This window comes from Gadus chalcogrammus, chromosome 7, assembly GCF_026213295.1.
Source record: "Gadus chalcogrammus isolate NIFS_2021 chromosome 7, NIFS_Gcha_1.0, whole genome shotgun sequence".
Taxonomy (NCBI): Eukaryota; Metazoa; Chordata; class Actinopteri; order Gadiformes; family Gadidae; genus Gadus; species Gadus chalcogrammus.
Genome location: NC_079418.1, coordinates 19,761,221 through 19,780,154, shown reverse-complemented (window position 1 = coordinate 19,780,154; position 18,934 = coordinate 19,761,221). Strand labels below are relative to the sequence as shown.

At 45.2% G+C, this 18,934-nt stretch overlaps 1 protein-coding gene and 1 long non-coding RNA gene across 2 annotated transcripts; one reads left to right on the top strand and one right to left on the bottom strand.

The window, feature by feature from the left end:
• The first annotated feature begins 8,830 nt into the window (after positions 1 to 8,830).
• On the top strand, positions 8,831 to 14,547 carry rnft1 (ring finger protein, transmembrane 1). The gene is made up of 9 exons (XM_056595365.1): positions 8,831 to 9,004; positions 9,458 to 9,909; positions 10,003 to 10,079; positions 10,175 to 10,275; positions 10,594 to 10,747; positions 11,375 to 11,533; positions 11,667 to 11,732; positions 11,864 to 11,965; positions 12,368 to 14,547. The coding sequence occupies exons 1-9, from the start codon at positions 8,979 to 8,981 to the stop codon at positions 12,500 to 12,502; spliced, it is 1,272 nt and encodes a 423-aa protein (XP_056451340.1). The 5' UTR covers positions 8,831 to 8,978; the 3' UTR covers positions 12,503 to 14,547.
• On the bottom strand, positions 10,172 to 14,536 carry LOC130386441 (uncharacterized). Its single transcript, XR_008896124.1, has 2 exons — positions 14,061 to 14,536; positions 10,172 to 10,801 (listed from the first exon to the last, which is right to left on the bottom strand). It is a non-coding gene; the product is annotated as an uncharacterized LOC130386441 (long non-coding RNA).
• Positions 14,548 to 18,934: the final 4,387 nt, after the last annotated feature.

The following is an 18,934-nucleotide window of genomic DNA, read 5'->3' as shown; positions in this document are numbered from 1 at the left end:
AATTTGACATCTGATGCAAATGGGCCAACGCAACACAAACACAATCAATAACTTCACAGCTTTAATTCACACAATTTTTTGTCGTCCCCTCTGCTTGGCTGACTGGATAACAATCACATGGCCCCGGATGACATGATGCCATTCATCAGAATATAAAGGAAAATCACTGGACACGGTGTGCGTTTTTCCCTCCACAGGGTCTGTTCCGCTTAGTAGAAACACACACATATAGACTCAGCTGAATTGGTTCACCAGTACTGTGATTCTGCACAGCCTCCCGCAACACCTGACCCCCCTCCCATCCGGTCAACCCCCCACCCGCCGCTGAAATATAGGACCGCCACAGTGTTCCTGGCCTGACGTCATGTATTCTACACACACACACACACACACACTAAAACATTCATCCGCTGCTGTAACTGAACACCGCCACACACTAGACAAAGGTCGCCTGTACAACCGCCTGTACCAACACACACACACACACACACACACACACACACACACACACACACACACACACACACACACACACACACACACACACACACACACACACACACACACAGGAAGGTGTCTCGCTCGTTAGAGGCCCTCGTGCAGAAATCAATGTCGAGCCGGCGCCCAGCTTGACGCAGAGAGGGGCCAGGGAGGTCGACTCATGTCCACTCATGTTGGAGATGACCTCTGGTGTGGTGGAGACGCGCACCGCAACACTCACAACACAACAGGCCGTCAGTCGGTAACTCTGTGCAGCGCTGGTCAAAACGCTGTACTCATGGAGACATGGAGAGCTAGTTATGCTTATGTGGAACCGAAAGTGCTTTACATTGAAGCAGTGCTTCTTTTTTTTCGTTGTTTTCTCCAGCGGTACTTTGTATAAATCCCTCTCGCTGGCACAAAGACAGAAACACACACACACACACACACACACACACACACACACACACACACACACACACACACACACACACACACACACACACACACACACACACACACACACACACACACACACAGCGAATCACTCAGTAGTGTTTTGAATTCCAACATTCCCAGTTCTATAAAGACATCGCCCTTGGGTATCCAGGGACACCCCACACACACACACACACACACACACCATCAGCACCCCCAGTAGCAGCAGGCCAACGGCAGGCCAGGCCGACTGTTACTCCATCTCTAGGGCACATCACAGGAAAGCGCTGCCTGCTCAGGAATCATGCAGTGCAGGCTGAGCAGGGGATTTTGCAGTAGCTTTAGCTGTGGCAGTAGCCTGGAGCAGTGGCCGGAGCTGTATTCGCTGCTCTATGATGAGGATTTATTAGGATTGGCACCGGGAGGCTGTGCAGGCCCCTGCCTCTCTGACATGATTCTAGCAGTGAATAAATCAAAAAAATCAATCAAGAGACTGTTACCATAATTCCTTCAATCATCCACCTTTATTTTAACAAAACACCGCAGGACTTTGACAGGCAGGTCTACCATGGCAATAGGGATTCGGTGTAAAGGCAGTCATGTGATTTCAGATTGTGTTATAAGTTCCATCAGCGGTGGGCTTCCTGACTCACTGAGCCACGCGTGGGATCTCCTGGCCTGCTTCTGAATCATTTACTCTGCCGCCTGGGCTGCTCTGCAGAACGGGCTTCAGGCCAAGCAGCTAAACACTACAATGGACGTTTTTACTGGCCCCGATCGGAGCGGCGAAACAAAACAAGTACATCATATCGGTGACAAGATAGGATCAGAATGATGTAGGCCATCCATCAGAGTGAGGAAAGAGTGTGTTGGCTGCTAAAGGAGGTTGTTGAAGTATCTTCACATTCAGGCGATAACAGCCTCAAGGTATAATCTTGTCCCATACATCATGAAATGACGCATGGGCCTGTGCCGATATCGCTTCATAATGGGGTGTTTCAGTAGAAGTAATGACAGCCAAGATGATCTATTCTTGTGGTAGGCAAACAACAAAACAAATACATATGTACTTGAACAGATTAAAATTGATCGAATAATATCACATATGTGGCCCCTACTTTGCATCAGTGTCACCAGTAGAGAGAGAGAGACACACTCTCTCTCTCTCTCTCTCTCTCTCTCTCTCTCTCTCTCTCTCTCTCTCTCTCTCTCTCTCTCTCTCTCTCTCTCTCTCTCTCTCTCTCTCTCTCTCTCTCTCTCTCTCTCTCTCTCTCTCTCTCTCTCTCTCTCTCTCTCTCTCTCTCTCTGACGAGTGGGGGGTCGCCAGTGAGGCAGTTTATTTCCCTAGGCCCCTAAGAAGAGGAGGAGGCTCATCCATTAAGTAAAAAGGAACACAAATCAGAAGGGCCACGCTGTCGGCATTGTGACAAATTGGCCGGGGAGTAGGGCGCCAAATAATCACTGACGTTAGAGGTCCCTGTCTACCACTTCCTTATCAACTTGGTGGTGAGGACAAGAGGACACAGAACAACTGCTGTTGCAAATAGCCGTGAATCTGGTGTGCTTTTCAGGCCTGATGTTTTGACTTGGCATCGCCTGATTAAAGCTGCTAATCCTATATCGATCAGTTGGATTTAAACTGTGTTTTTCGGGGGGATTATCCCCTTAATGTTCGTATTTCATCGTTAATTTATTGTTGTTAAAACTCGCATCTATTGTCCTTTCAATTAACATCGTCTATGTTTATTGCTTCTTCTCATTTTAAGTCCTTACATGACACCTGCTGGAAGAAATGGGAACTAATGGAGTGCATCCAGGCCTACCCCTGTAACAGGTTAATATTTTTGGAAGAGTTATATTACAAAATAAGCGTTTTAAACAACTGGATAAGGAAATTATTCTGGATTATTATCTGATCAAAATACGTCAAACTACAGTCTGTATCCATGTTTATGAATCCACAATGGAAAGCACCTTGATTTATCTCTAAGCCAGACCAAGGTCAGCACAAACCGAAGGAACAAGGCGTTCTGGGGAAGCAAGACACAGAAATACTGCAAAGGAGAGAGAGAGAAACATACACAACTCCAACATGTTAAGGAATTCCCCCACACTTAAAAACACAGAGCCGAAACTGAGATGAAAAACTTAGTGGGAAGGGGTAAAGTTTAATCTGTAACCCTTGACAATGAGGCCAAATTAATTACCGTTAGTAAAGGCAGTAATAGGATTGAACTAACAAATAACTAACAAATAATAAAAAGTTAACTAATGGTCTCATTAGAGTTAGATAATAAGGATGTAAAAATGCTTATTACAGCATTAGCAAATGCTCATGAATGGTTCATTAATGTAGCATATTTGTAAAGTGTAAGCGGTTTATGCAGTGACGAGACCATAATAGCTAAATGATTATGAATATATGGCCTTTGATTTAGGCCCTTTTCAGTTTTTTATTGCTTGGTATTTTGCCCATAAAATGCAAGGATTGATGCTGCTACCCTGCGCCTTCATTGAAGTATAGGCGTTATAATGTATCTTCTTTATCCGTTTACTTGATCTGTTTCGGTCTGCTGGTTTATTCTTGAGAATATTCCTCAAGGTTGTACTGTTTTCTATGTAATGCGCTGCTCAGCAGAACCCAAACAAGGGATTAAGCTCTAATCCAATTAAGATCTAATTGGATGCAGGTGGGGTGCAATTAGCCCCACGCATGATTAAGAAGGAGCTGGTCTCTACTTGAGCTAATGAACACTTATGAACATATGATGTGCTTACACTTTTTTTTTCTATCCATTTCTTTGGATTTGATTTATTCATGCGTTTCGCTGGGATATTTTGAGATGCTATTAACTGTAATGCGATTCAGAGTGGGCCATTCTCAGGGTTCAGGCTCCCTAATCGTACACTCACTCTAAATAGATATATATATGTAGAGACGCAAATATATGCAATTGTTAATATAGCACAGCGTACTTCTAGTGAAGTAGCAGAACCAATGATATACTGAATGTAAACATTTGGAAATGGTTTTAAGTAACGGATTGGCCAAAAAATGCTACACTCACACATACAAAAAATCCACAACACAGACCCCTCCCCCCCCTCCCCCCCTAACCCCCATAGAGGTCCAGCGAACTGTAGAAAGCATCCAGAGGATCTGCCAGCCATGCTTCCAAGAGTGAGGTGAGGCTGCCGGGATGGGAGAGAGCGAAACGATGAGAGGGAGCATGTCAGGTCACAGCTCCCGTTGTCTGCCCTCATATAATACTCTTCTCTGACAGATTGCAAGTTTTTCTTTCAAGTTAACCTCCGTCCCTCCTGCCCCCTCCCCTACCCTGCAGGACGCCACTCAGGATACCTTGACTGGAGCATAAGCGGCTCCAAAATGACTCCACTGACAATTCTATAGTGTAATGACATAATTACCAGCCATAGTGGGGGGGGCGGGAACGGGCGGGAACAGGCAGGAACGGGAGGGAACGGGAGGGAACGGGAGGGAACGGACGGGAACGGGCGGCTACAACAGTAAATTAACCTGCTTTCACCGGGAAGGCCCGAACCTCTTTGAGAAGGGAGAAGTCACAGGGCTTCCTATTCCTATTCTGACCGTTTCCAAGGGCGCTCAGGGTGGTGGTGAGGGAATCAGGCTGTTTCAGCGGTTATATGCTACCATCACTGTCGGAGGAGGGCAGTGTAATCAAGTGGCTGGCTCGGATAGCACTAGGTTGGATCCCCCAATGTCTGCAGCCTGTGTACCTGCAGGCCTCTGTCGAGCAAGATACCCCCCCTCCCTGCTCCTTAATGACATGTATATGAAAGCGAGTTTAAACATAAGAGTAACAATATGAGGTCAATGTTTCCCTGTGCTCAATGGATGTACAAGTAAAGCGTTTGAATGCAACAGAAATGACCAAGACAGGATTGACATTGTTTTTGGTGTCTTACAACATCATTTGTTACGCTATTGGGTCCTGGCCTTATACCCATGGTCCTGACTTCTGAATGCAGTCCAGTAACAACATTAGTTTGCCACACACACACACACACACACACACACACACACACACACACACACACACACACACACACACACACACACACACACACACACACACACACACACACACACACACACACACACACACACACACACCATTTTTACTTCTTGAGCTTCCTTAACAGGCTATAATTCCAACGCTTCCACAAATAGGATAAAAGAACGGGGCCCAGCAGAGTGCAAACACAGTCGTACGCCTCGTCCATTACGAGGGGAGAACTAGAGGAAGATCGGACGTGGCAGTTAAACTTTGTCCGCTGTGGTTGTCTCTATTTATTAAACAGCGGGAGGTATGATATCTGCGGTAACCTGGAGCAGCGAGCGCAGGCTGGCGAGCAGGCAGAGCGGCTGCGCTGCCTGGCAGTGAGCCGCGTTACAGCGGGAGCATACACCAGCGGAATGAACGAGCAGGTGCTACATGTGTGATCAGGTTGGCCTTCCTCCTGGAGGAAAATAAACACAACGCGATTACAATCACAGTCGCTTTAAGCTCGATACGTTGACTGTAATTGAATACAATTGTATATATATATAAAAAAGGGGGGAGAACAGAAGTAGATTTCCAGCAGCAATAGCTCGTGGGATGAAGAGGGAGAATATTTATACAATTTGAAAGTGATGAATCACATAGGCCTAGGCCTATTTGAACAGGCCTGGGGACGTAAACTATGCGAACACGGTACCAATGTTATTTATATGTTGAAATTAACTTCAGCATTTTGCACGTTACTTTAAAGCCAAGGGTAGACTATCAGTTCATGGTTATTTCACAGCAAGTGAGCAGGAATTATAACTATTTTCTCTTGAGCCACATAATTGGAATTCATACCAAATTATGTGCATCGCTGATTGATTTAGTTGCCTCTACCTCCCTCGTTATTCATTCCTTTCGCTAGTATTTCCAACACAGAAATCGGATAAATGCTAATAGAAAGGCACAGTATGGTAACAGGTTTTTCAAATTGGCCCAAATGTTGTTTCTTCAATTTGGGTTTAATGGTCCTCTATTTGTAATGACATTCACTATTAGCTTCCGTTTACCTTGTTAGGAAGTAGGGACCTCCGTGGACGCCTCAAACCCCCCACAGCCATTCGGCCCATATGCCCTGGGCTGTTTTAGTTTGGTGGAGAGGATTAATAGAGGGTTTTGTGTGTTTGTATAGAGGGTTTTGTGTGTTTGTGTGTTCTTCTTATATGCAGTAACAGTTCCCTGACTCGTGTTGGGATCCTTCCCAGACTCCTATCATGTAGGTGTTTGATAGCCACTGAAGAGAACTGACTGAAGAGAACAAAAAGGAACTGCTCTGTGACCTGGGTCGCCGCAGGCAGGAGTGGAGAACTTCTTTTGTAGGCTCATTATTTCACCCATCTCCATGTGGTTCAGAAGAAAGCTCGGAAAAGCTGTGATTGGAGTGGTTATGAAATATGAAAACACAAGAATGCCCAGTGTTCATTGGAATGCGTTTTTGCCAGCTGCGAACGTAGTTTGATCATCAAGGTCTCAATCTGATGGGAGACAATTATATAGGATTTCAAAAGTGTGCTGGTGACTCAGGCTGCAATTATTTCTAATTTGATATGATGGATTGAGGCCACATGAATCCCCTTCACAGACATAATTATAGTAACTTTCTTAATGAAAGAACATGGAAGAACATGTCTATTGCCAGTAACAGTATTCTTTTTAGAGCCAAAGGTTACATTTTTTCAGAGTAATAGTTCCATTTGCGAATTAGGATCTACTGATTTCCAAATGTTTTAGTTTTTGGTGAAATGATAGCTGCACAATAAACCAATCAAAACATCCATTATACTATTATACTATCAGTGTGTAGCATTAACTCTATTTTATACTATCAGTGGACCAAGGCTTCAAGAAGCTCTTAACGCCCAGCAGATCAAAAGGAGATTAAATGGAGATTAAATGCAATAAAGGAGAGTTGAGTCATAAGTAGTGCAGGTCAGTTCAGATTAAACAAATGAGAAGCTGTAAAACTCACTTTCAACTAGGGAATGAGAAAGTCTGGAAAGAAATAATGATCCTATCACAGTTTATTTCAACTGAGTGATTACCATGTCTTGACCACTCTGCATTATAAAAAAAAAATGGGTTTATTGGAGAGCAATGATAGACTTTAGAGAGTGTTAATTGGGTGCAACAAAAGATGACATTAAACTAACACAACATGAGCAATCCTACCTTGCAACCCCACCACAACCTATGGAAATCATCATCATCATCATCATCATCATCCTCATCATCATCATCCTCATAATCATCATCATCATCTAACCTAACAGCTATGTTTCGCCTATCAATATTGCGTGGAGAAACTCCTCTCCTCTCACGTTCCCGTTCCAACCAAATAGAGGCACTCATAGTGGTGCTGGCTAGCTCGAATGATGACATTAACCACAGGTTAGGGATTGGATCCAGCCCCTGCTAAGAATGTGTGCATGCATGTCCACCTATTGGCATGTATTTATGTTTATGTTGGTGTCCTGCTGCTTCTTCATCTGGTCCAAAAATAATTCACCAGTAGACCTCTCTAGTGCATTGAACACAATTCAACCCTACCTGATATTAGATTGCTGTGACTATTTGGACTTCTTCATTATTACATACAAGAAAAAAATAAAATAAAATTGCAATGTACAGTATAATGGGTATATTTTGAATGATTTTGACATGTAAATTCCAGTGTTAAATGTTACTCCTAATGGAAAATAAGCTAGTGCCATTGACAGACATGGCAATTGCCGAACAGAAGCATTGCGTAGTCAAACGATTGCAGCCACAGCGTTCGTTCAGGTCAAAATGGTTTCTAATGTGAAGCAAAACAAGGCTTTCTCGAAGCACTTAATTACAGGGCTGTAGCAGGGATCCCGGTGTGAGCTTATGAGGGAAGCCGTTGACGGCTGTCCTTCCCTGTGCAATGCTTTCACAAAAAGTCGCTGCGTTGCACGACTACCATTACTTTCTTAATTTGAATTTCTTGAATAGATCCAATTATTGATGAATGAAACGGATAAGCTACTGTTGATTAGGTTGTATGGGCTCGAGTTGTCAAATGTAACGCAATATGCAAGCTTTTGGGAATAAGGATGTGATTAAGGATGTGAGGGGGAATTATATCTTCTGTCGCAGTAGCTGCTCTTTTAATGCCTTTCTAATCAACATTTTAACATTTCATATTTCCCATAAAAATGTCACGATAAGCTCTCGCCGAATTGCTGGCAGACACCATTAGTTCCGGATTATAACCTTATTTTTACCAGTAGAGTAGGTTAGACATTCATAATATTCCTATACCGTACAGAACCACAGAGTTGAGGAGGATAAGACAGTGTTGAGAAGACAGTGGAGGAGACAGTGGAGGAGACAGTGGAGGACACAGTGGAGGACACAGTGGAGGAGACAGTGAAGGACACAGTGGAGGACACAGTGGAGAAGAGAGTGAAGGAGACAGTGGAGGAGACAGTGGAGAAGAGAGTGGAGGAGAGAGTGGAGGAGAGAGTGGAGGACAGAGTGGAGGACAGAGTGGAGGACAGAGTGGAGGAGACAGTGGAGGAGACAGTGGAGGCGACAGTGGAGAAGACCCCATGCCCTATTTATGGGGTCCACTGTTCCTTAAGACATGACTGAGCTTGAAGTTGATTTGTATTCATTAGAATTTTATAAAAAAAAATGTATTTGAGCTGTCTGAATATGTCTTGTACATTTGTACAATAATTTGTACTTTGCCCCGACAGTGGCTTTCTTGCATTTCCGAAACAATGCACTAGAGGGCAGTGCTGCTACACTCAACACTGAACTGCACAAGAGCAAGACATTTACGACATCCGCTTTGGCTCTTGCTTGCCTGTATTTACGTTACGGTCCCACTGTCCGATTAGCCAATGGCTTAGAAAGCATCAAGATCGTTTGCTTTTTCTTTATTTTCCTTTTATTTCATTTCTGGATGTATACTGTTCATGAGATGGCGATCACCGGCTTACAATGAAACTCCGGGTTCAATATGACGGGTAACGCTAAGATTTTATAACGAAAATACTGAACAGCTGTAAGGTTAGCTAGCATAACTAGTAAACAAGCCTGCACAGAATCGCATAGATCTGGCCGATCTCACTGTTTTTACTGATGACCTGATAAACTGATCGCATGTCTGGCTTTTATTACAGTGTTTAATGCTAATCATATTGCATTGTAAACAATAACCCGCCATCGTCACCTGTGTCACAATATTATTGTTTAGCTTAAATACGTTGCACTGACAAAAAACATGCATTGATAAAGATATCCGACCACAAACAATGGACGTGAAGGATTTCCTTCACCTAATAATATTGGTGACATAAATTATACAGATGTTTAGCTGAAGCTACGTACTGCTAAAGTAATGCTGACCCAGAGGAGATATGTACAGTCATCTATAGATTTAAGTTTCACTTTCTTCTTTGTCATGTTTTTCTACAAAGATGTGAAAGTAGAAGAGCATCAAAACTGAAGGAGTCCCAGACGGTGATGCAGCCCAATTCCGACGAGCGAGATGCCCACGCAGGAAACGGTTTGTCCCTAAATCTGCAACAAGAACATCTGACCAAAACACAGACCCCCACCGGAGCTCCGGCCCTTGCCGAGAGCGGAGAGGTGCGGGTACACATGACCGGCGACTCCGGGGAGACCAGTGCAGGGAGTGCCTCATCTCGGAGGTCCAGAGCCAGCTCCCACAGTCACTCCCATTCACATGGACACAGCAGGGCCCAGCACCCCCCGCATACACATGAGCCCGAGTCTGCGGAGCCCGACATGGACTCGGGAGAAACCAGCTCCTCCTTCTCGGAGCTCCGCTACCTCTACCACTGGATCCAAAAGAGTCTTCCTTTTCTCGTCATCCTCGGTTCCAAGTTGATCATACAACATGCTCTGGGTAAGATCTTACCCCCCCCAAAAAAAGCTGCATCCCTTAAGCTGCGCTCAAAAACCAAAGATGGTTGTCTCAAAGGTTCTCTACGTGTTACAGGTTTGGCAGTAGGCGTTGGCCTCTTCATGACCTTTCTGTATGTGAATAAAAGCCTTCAAACCCAGGTCTTTCTTCAGGTGAGTAGCCAATAGCATAAGAACACCTCATGACTTTTAAAAGCTGTGTCTTGTGTATGGATCATTCACTGTAGTGGCTCTGGTGTCCTTTGCAGGATCGTCACTCCAAGCTGCAGTGCTTATGGCTTCTGTTGTTCATGACCTTGTCCACCTCCCTCCTGTACTACACCTTCCTCCCAGAGAGCCTTCACTACTGGTAGGACGCTTGTCTTCTTATCTCCAACCAGACGAGAAACGGACATGACTATATTTACACAGCTAGGCTGAATGCGAACTCCTCATTTCCCATTTGTCTTTTATTGGCAGCATATCTTTGAATTATGATTAATATAATCAGCAAAATAGAGGAAGGGAAAACGTATTATATGTACAGTAGAATGGTCATATATCATTGTCGTTTTGCATTTCTCGATTGTAAAACAATGAGACGCCGTTGGTTGGTTTAAACAGGAAAAGCCTGTTTTCTGAAAGCCTGATCCCAAATTGACACCAATTGATTTCTCCATGCATCCAGCCTCATCTTCCTGGGCCCCAGCATCGAGCCCTTGGGGTTCTGGGAGGTGCTATGGACCGTCGGTGTCACCAACTTCATCATCAAGTTCCTTATGATGGGAACCAAGTGCCTTATTCTGCTGCCACCCTCCTCGCTGCTTTCCTTCAGGAGCCAGGTAGAGTCAGGCTCAAAACCCACACACCATCAAGGCAAACAATCCACGTGGCACCTTGTTGATCAAAGTAAAGAGTTGACTATTATTTGATCAGTGCTCATGAGTCACTGATGATTAAAACACAAAAAAGGACATGAACAATGGAACTACGAAAAACATAACGCAGAAGACAAGGGTGGTGGTGTTGATCCTGTAAGGGGCCACTCTGTACACATTTGAAGCACTTTACATTAAGGCTTTATTAATGAAACAGGTGTTCAATTTAGTAAATGAGTATTAAGTATTTACTAAGATAAAATGAACAGTTAACTTTCAGTCGTCATTTTCTAAAGGTAGTCATGTTTACTAAAGGTGTTCATGTTGACTAAGCTATTCATTAATGCATTATTTTAAAGCGCATCGGAAGGCTTGCCTTTAACAACACCAAAGCAGCTCAGCGGGATCATTCCAAACTGCTTCTTTTCCTCTGCTCAACCACTAGCTGCTCATACTAGCTGCTCCTCCAGGCTCAAGTCCACGAGCCCACCCAAAGCAGGGTATCGGACGTCGTTCTGGAACGTAGCCCCTGTGTTCTCTGTTAGCGCCATGTTAACCGTGTTGTGCTAATCTGCCGTGGTGTTCCTCCAGGGCCGTTGGCTGATGCTAACAGAGGAGCTAGGCCAGATTTACCAGGCCCTGGCCCCGGTGCCCCCGTGGTTCCGCTACCTGGTCACCTACCAGGAGGTGGACGGCAACACAGGCCTCACCCTGGGGGTCCTGCTGGCCCTGGTTTACCTCATAATGAAGGTGACCCCCACCGCCGCTACTGCTGTTGGATCTTTACCAGCCCGCCTGAAGCTTTCTGCCTGTTCATTGGTGCTTGAGAACATAGTTTCCCCATGTATGGATTTACAGTGGTTTGGTTTTGTCGTTTTTGCAGCTTTTAGGATTGTACAGCCAGCGGACGGCCATCACCAAGACTGTGAGGATATTCTCCAAGGGCGAGGTACATTTAAGAACAGACCGTGAATTATTAACATGGATATACTTCGCTCACTAGGGATTAATGTGAGTTAGCCAATCAGAGGCGAGCAGGATTGTAACGATGCTCTTTATTGTGCCGTTCTGTTGCGTCAGCATACGGGGATGCCGGCCAGCAGGAGTCAGTGTAGCGAGGCGGGAGACGTGTGTCCCATCTGCCAGGGAGAGTACCGGGACCCTCGCTCACTGGTCTGCCAGGTAAGGGGTGTAACTATTACCTGTTCATGGCCAAACTGATTTTATTTTGGCAAAAGATAGTGCCAAAAATTTGGCACTAATAATTTAAAGCTAAATATATCCTTTTTATTTTTGAGAGCATGCATTATGACCATACAGACGTTTCTAGGTGTGCGGCCGAATGCAGTTTAAAAGTTAGAAAGATTGGCTCTACAAAAAGACTACCATGTTCATTACTAGTCGAGTATGACATTATGAGTAATATTTCCATGCTTAACCCTCTTGGAGTAACACTCAAAATACATTTAAGAAATGATTTAGCAGAATTAATCAGGCAATTATGGACAATAAAAACCACTTTTTTTTCTCTTACGCTGTGTGTGTGCGTGTCTGTGTCTGTCTGTGTGTGTGCGTGTGTTGCAGCATGTGTTCTGTGACGAGTGCATCGCGCTGTGGTTCAACCGGGAGAAGAGCTGCCCGCTGTGCCGCACTGTGATCACAGAGAAGGTGTACAAGTGGAGGGACGGCGCGACCTCCCCTCACCTGCAAATCTATTGACTCCTCCCCCAGGGCGGAGACGCTCGCTTTTTAACCCCTCCCACATAGTTATCGATATGTGTGTTTGCGTGTTTTGAATGTGTGTTTGGTGCGTGAGCTTTTATGGCTGACAATAGACCTTTTTCCCCGGAGACGCCATTGTAGGATAAACACGGGTGTCACCCGTACACTGATTTAGGGTGAGCTACTTTTATATCTCAGGGTATGGAGGGTGGTGGTAGACTTATCTTTACTAGTTCAGTCTATGACCTGTGCCTTGCTACATAAAATGGTGCAGGCCCATGCTCAGTGTTATGAGCGACACCCGTGTTAATCGGTCACGGCGCCCCTGACAAGAGTCTATACCCACCGACTGTAACTGACGTCTTAACTGTGTATCTTGGGGGGGAGGGGACTTGTAGCCAGGAATAATAAGGTTTTGAGTTTTATAATCCCCCCCCTGTGTCAATGTGGTTTTCTCAAACATTGTGTTTTGATTTTCCTTACGTCCATTTAGAAATGTCTACCATTTCACCATTATTATTATTTTTTGGTAAAGGGTCAATAATGTTGGACATCTTCTAAAGTGTGTTGATTTAATTATTTGTTATATTTACTCCCACCCACCATTTTTTTTTGATTAAGTAATCTTTTACTTAATCTTTTTTTTTTTTCATTTGGGGAGATTGATCTATCTTTTTTTCGAATGACAGAATTAACCATGTTACTGTTTGTTTTGCTTCATGGCAGGAGAGCATCCACACCTGTTGGCACATCAGATGTGTGCAGCAGGAATTCAGAATGTAGTAGAATTTATAAATATATCGATTATATATACACTGTATATAGTATATACACACTATAAGATTGGAATACGATTACCATGAGCACGGTTAAGATCACCCACCCAAATACAAGAAAGATTATGTATAACTTTGGTTATTGTTTTGAATATTTTCAATTTTGCTTTGATTTTCTCATGTCAAAAAATAATACAAGACATTGAAATTAGTTTGATCCAAACATGAAACTATTTTTCTATAGATGTGATTTATAGCCTCCTTTCATTTCTTAAACCAAAGATTGTGAGCACCTACTATTTTATTACAGTAAAATACCGAACTCTGTCTCTTTCCTACTTTTTGTCTTACAACCACAAACTACACGATAAAAAGCTTGCAATTCAAGATTTTATTCAAATTGTGATTCAGAGTGCTGTCTTGTTGCAAGAGAGAAAACCTGTACTTCCCATATCTTTGCCCTTAATATATATTAACATTGGCAAGTACAATAGGCTTCCATTTATCTTAACGTATTTGACCGGTTTGTTAAAAGTACAGGTTAATTATTGAGATTGCCTGTCTGGAGATGTTAATCAGTGTGATTAATGTTCTGCCCAGCTCTCGCTGTGTAGCGTGAACCTGCAGAGTCCGACATGGACTCGGGAGAAACCAGCTCCTCCTTCTCTAAGCTGGTTACGCGCTTACTGCCACGACCCCACTGGTATATAGAGACACATAAGTGGTAGCCAACCACAGCTGGCAGGCAATTAGCTCCGGCCACGTGAGTAGTGACTCACCTGGGTTCCTGGCGAGCTCTGGTCCTTCTCTCTCTTGTAGGGGAGATAGCCAAAGCATTGGGGTGAACGGTAGCTATCTCGTTCAGTTATTGCTTTGACATATAACATAGACAAACAAAGACGGCAAAGGGGCGGTCACGTTCCCCGTAGGAATCCTTAATTCTGATGTGGTCCTGCTATGTGGGTGAATGGGCTTTACAAAGTCTTATGATTTCGGAGTGTAACCACTGGGCACCATGCTGTCTATCCAGACACCCTCTTGCTTCTGTGTCGCCATCTTGGATCCCTCAGGTGACCATAATCAAGGCCCATCAAGGGAGCCACTCCCACATTTACCATGACCACCAGTTACCCACCAGCTTAACATTACCAAACAGTAGGATCGTGACATTCCTCCCCCCATAAGCAAAACAAAAACACAACAATTATTTATTTATTTTTCACCTGTCCTTTTGTGTTTTTTTTTTCTAATCTTATATTTCATTTTCACATTTTCCTTAAAATAACTTCTAACCTAAATTAGAACTCAACCATTACATTGAAAACACGAGGACCTTGTAAATAACAAGAGAACCCTCTGCCAAATCCGGTAGACAACAGTCGTAAACAAGGTCTCACACTCTAGAGAGAGCATCAGCAATGACGTTGTCCTTGCCAGCAATATGCTTCACCACCAGGTTGTAAGGCTGTAATACGAGACCCCAGCGAAATACCCTGGTGTTAGCACTACGGAACCTGGCTAAGAAAGCTAGGGGATTATGGTCGGAATAAACCACCACTGCCTGCTCATCTCCCGCAATATATACCTCAAAATGCCTAACTGCTAAGACTAGGGCCAAAGCTTCCTTCTCTATGGTAGAGTACACTCTTTGATTTGAGTTGAGTTTCTTTGAGAAGTAGGCCACCGGCCGTTCATAACCATCCTCTCCTGCCTGTAGGAGGACAGCTCCTACTCCGACATCACAGGCATCAACACTGAGAGCGAATGGCCTCTCAAACTCTGGTGCTCTGAGAACAGGGGCACTAGACACAATGGTTTTAACCTGAGTCAATGCTGCCTGAAACCCATCTGTCCAGTCCCATTTCACATCCTTCCTCAATAAATTGGTAAGAGGGTCGGTCACTGCTGCAAAGTTAGGGACAAAACGGCGATAAAACCCACCCATCCCCAAGATCCTTCTCAGCCGAGTGCAATGGCCTGAACCTTAGCCAACCGAGGCTGCACCACCCCACATCCCACCTGATGACCAAGGTATGTGACCGTACCTTTACCAAACTCACATTTTGACAGGTTGATTACGAGCCCTGCCTCAGCCAACTGCTGAAATAAAGCCTTGACGTGCTCCCCATGCTCTTCCCAGGTGTCACTGAACACTAGCACGTCATCTAGATAGGTGACAGTATTTCCTAGCCCATGGGTGAGGGAGTTCATCAACCTTTGGAAGGTGGCTGGAGCATTATTCATGCCAAAAGGCATCACCCTGAACTGATACAGCCCATCTGGGGTTACAAAAGCTGACACTTCCTTTTGCCCTTTCTGTTAATGGTACCTGAAAGTAACCTTTCAGGAGGTCGATCTTGGTCACAAACCTCTTCTGCCCCACCTGATCAATGCAATCCTCTAACCGAGGAAGAGGGAACGCATCCCCTTTTGTGACAACGTTAACCCGTCTGAAGTCAACACAGAACCTACCTGCTCTGCCCTCTTGAGCAACTAAGACGACTGGGGAACTCCAGGCACTGTCTGAGGGCTCAATTACCCCGATGTGCATCATATAGTCTACCTCCTCCTGTACCACCAACTTCTTACACGGAGGGAGCCTATATGGATGCTGTTTCACAGGGTCAGCATTCCCTGTATCCGCATCATGTACCTCCCTATGTGTGCTACCAGGAGTATCTCTGACAAGTGAAGGGAAATGGTCAATCAGACGCACTACATCCCCCCGCTGGGAATCAGTAAGGTACCCCAACTTCCCTTCCAACTCAGCACGAGCCTGGGTATTGTACAACCTAGTATTAACCATGTCAGGGGACGAGTCCACTAACTAAAAACTAAGACCAAATCACCTGGATCAAAAACGCGGCACACTGCCTTGCGGTCATACATGGCCTTCATGCAAGCTTTAGCCCCTAAATTCTTGGAGGCAACCTCATACGCCAACTGTAGTCTACCCCGCATTAATGAAACATACTCTAGCACATCACCGGGGGCTGCTGGCCGAATAATTTTCTCCCGCAAGAGCTGTAATGGCCCTCGAACTTTGTGTCTAAAACCCAAGAATTCAGTGGGGGCGTCCCTAACTGCGAACAACAGAAACGGGATGGCCTCATCCCACTCTTTAGGTTGACTCTCAACAAAGGCACGTATCATGTTCTTTAAGGTTCCATGAAACCGTTCAATGGCCCCCTGAGACTGTGGGTGATAAGGGGAAGAATGCTTGACCACCACATTCAACTCAGACAAAACCTGATGGAAAAGTTTGGCTGTAAAGTTGGAGCCCCTATCAGATTGAATAGAGCGTGGCAAACCAACCCATGCAAAGAACTTAAGCAAATGCTCCACGATTTATGTAGTGGAATGGCTTCCGGATACCTTGTGGCGGTATCCAATATAGTCAACAGGTATTCGTTTCCCTTCTTGGTTTTCGGTAAGGGCCCTACCCAGTCAATCATTATCTCAGCGAAGAGCTCCCCTACCACGGGTAAAGGTTGTAAAGGAGAAACTGGCGGCTTACTGCCCTGTTTCCCCACCACCTGACAGGAATGGCACCGACGACAAAACTCCTTTACGTCCTTGCGTAACCCTAGCCAATAAAACTGCCTGCTTATCTTGGCTAGGGTCTTTTTAAAACCGAAATGACCCCCGAATAGAGGGCCATGTGCCAGGGGGAGCACTTCTCCATGGTAAGACTGTGGTAGCACAATCTGTTCATAACTAGCCCAGTCCTCACTAGCAGGTCTACTGGCTGGCCTCCATTTCCTAAACAGAATCCCCTTTCTCACAAAGTAACCTGTTGCCACGTCGTCACTCTCTTTAGCAGACGTTGCCACTTTAACTGCATACTCAAGGGAAGGATCCTCCTTCTGCTCCTGAACGAACGTGGGTTGGCTTACATCTGGAGCCCTAGACATCTCAGAACAGCTAACAACCCCTCTGGCATCTGACTCTGCAACACCATCATCACCGACCTCCGAAGGCAACAACACCTCTGTCACCTCAGCACTCCATAAACTCTGGGACGTCCCTATTTCGGCAGCTATATCACTGATAGGCTCTCTGACCCCCTCTAGAACGCCAGAGGTCAACCACTGAGGGAAGACAGTGTCACTCAGATCCACCATGGGCTCCTCATCAACCAAGGGTGATGACAGGGCACCGGGAGCTGGTGCACCAACAGCTAGCTTTTCCCTAGCCTGAGCTCGAGTGACCAAACATGAGGTAAAAACCTCTGGAAACTCTGCCTCCATCTCCTTCATTTCAACCGGGTAGACTGGGCAGTCTAACCTCTGGATTGACCCTAGTCCCTGCTATGTCGTTTCCCAGCAGCAAATCAATACCCCTCACTGGGAGACTGTTCACCTCAGCGACCTCAACACATGCTGAAACTAACTCTGATTTGAGATACATTGGGTAGATAGGTGCATGCACGTAGCCACCAGCTACACCCTGCACCAATACATATCTGCCCGTGAATGAGGCAGATGGAAGATCCACCACCCCTTTACACAACAGGGTTTGAACTGCCCCCGTGTCACGCAGTATTGTTACTGGCACCTGAAGACCCTCCTGAGACGCTGCCACTGTCCCTTCCGAAGTGAACCCTTCATAACCCTCCAGGTCACTGGTAATACCGCTGCCAGAAGACACCAGCGCCACCGGCCTACCTGAGCCCTCAAAACTGGACCTCAGACCAGGACATTGATTCCTCTTATGCCCCTTCTTATTGCACCGGAAACACGGAATTTCCAAAGGGCCTCGACCAAGAGATTGGGCACTTCTTGACTGCTGTTCACCACTAAATGAGTCAACTGGCCTTCTCCTGCCTACTTCACTTGTGGACTTCTTGCCATGAATCACTTCATAGTTATCCGCAAGCTCAGCCGCTTCTCGTGGAGATTTCCCTGCCCGTTCATTAAGATAAATTTATACTTCCCTGGAAACACTAGCTTTAAACTGTTTCAACAAGACTAAGGCCCTTAGCTCTGAATAATCAAAGGCTTCCCAGGAGTTAAGCCAGCGATCAATAGCTATTTCCAGGTTCCGCCAGAAGTCTAGATAGGTTTCGCCAGGCTGCCGCCTTAGCTCCCTAAACCTAAGCCTATAGGCTTCAGGCACACTTCCATAGGCCTCCAACACAGCCTTCCTGAGTGAATCATACTCCAGACCCAACCGACAGTCTAGAGCAGCTACCGCCCTCTGCGCTTTACCAGTCATTACACTCTGTACAAGGAGAGGCAACTTTTCCTCTGGCCACTCACTCTCTTTGGCCACTTTCTCAAACATTTCGAAAAAGATATCCACTGCGTCTTCCTTAAAGACAGGCATGAATATACGGGCCCTACCTAACTCAAAACCTGAGCCCCTGTTTTCAGCATGCCTACCGGGAGTGAAGGCTAATTTTCTACCTCCAACCTAACCAACCTCTCAGAGTGTGCATAAGCTGCTTCTCTTTCCGCTCTCTCACTCTGAAGGGTAGCTAACCACTCCTTTTTCACAGTCTGGAGTGTAGCTTGCTCTTGTTGTTCCAACCACATCTTTTACAGGTTTAACTCTCTAGTCAAGTATGCCACTATTGCTGGTTTCCTGATATCTTTAGCCAACTCAATATCCTCAACTCCAGCCAAGGAGATGAGCTGCTCCATCGTTAGCC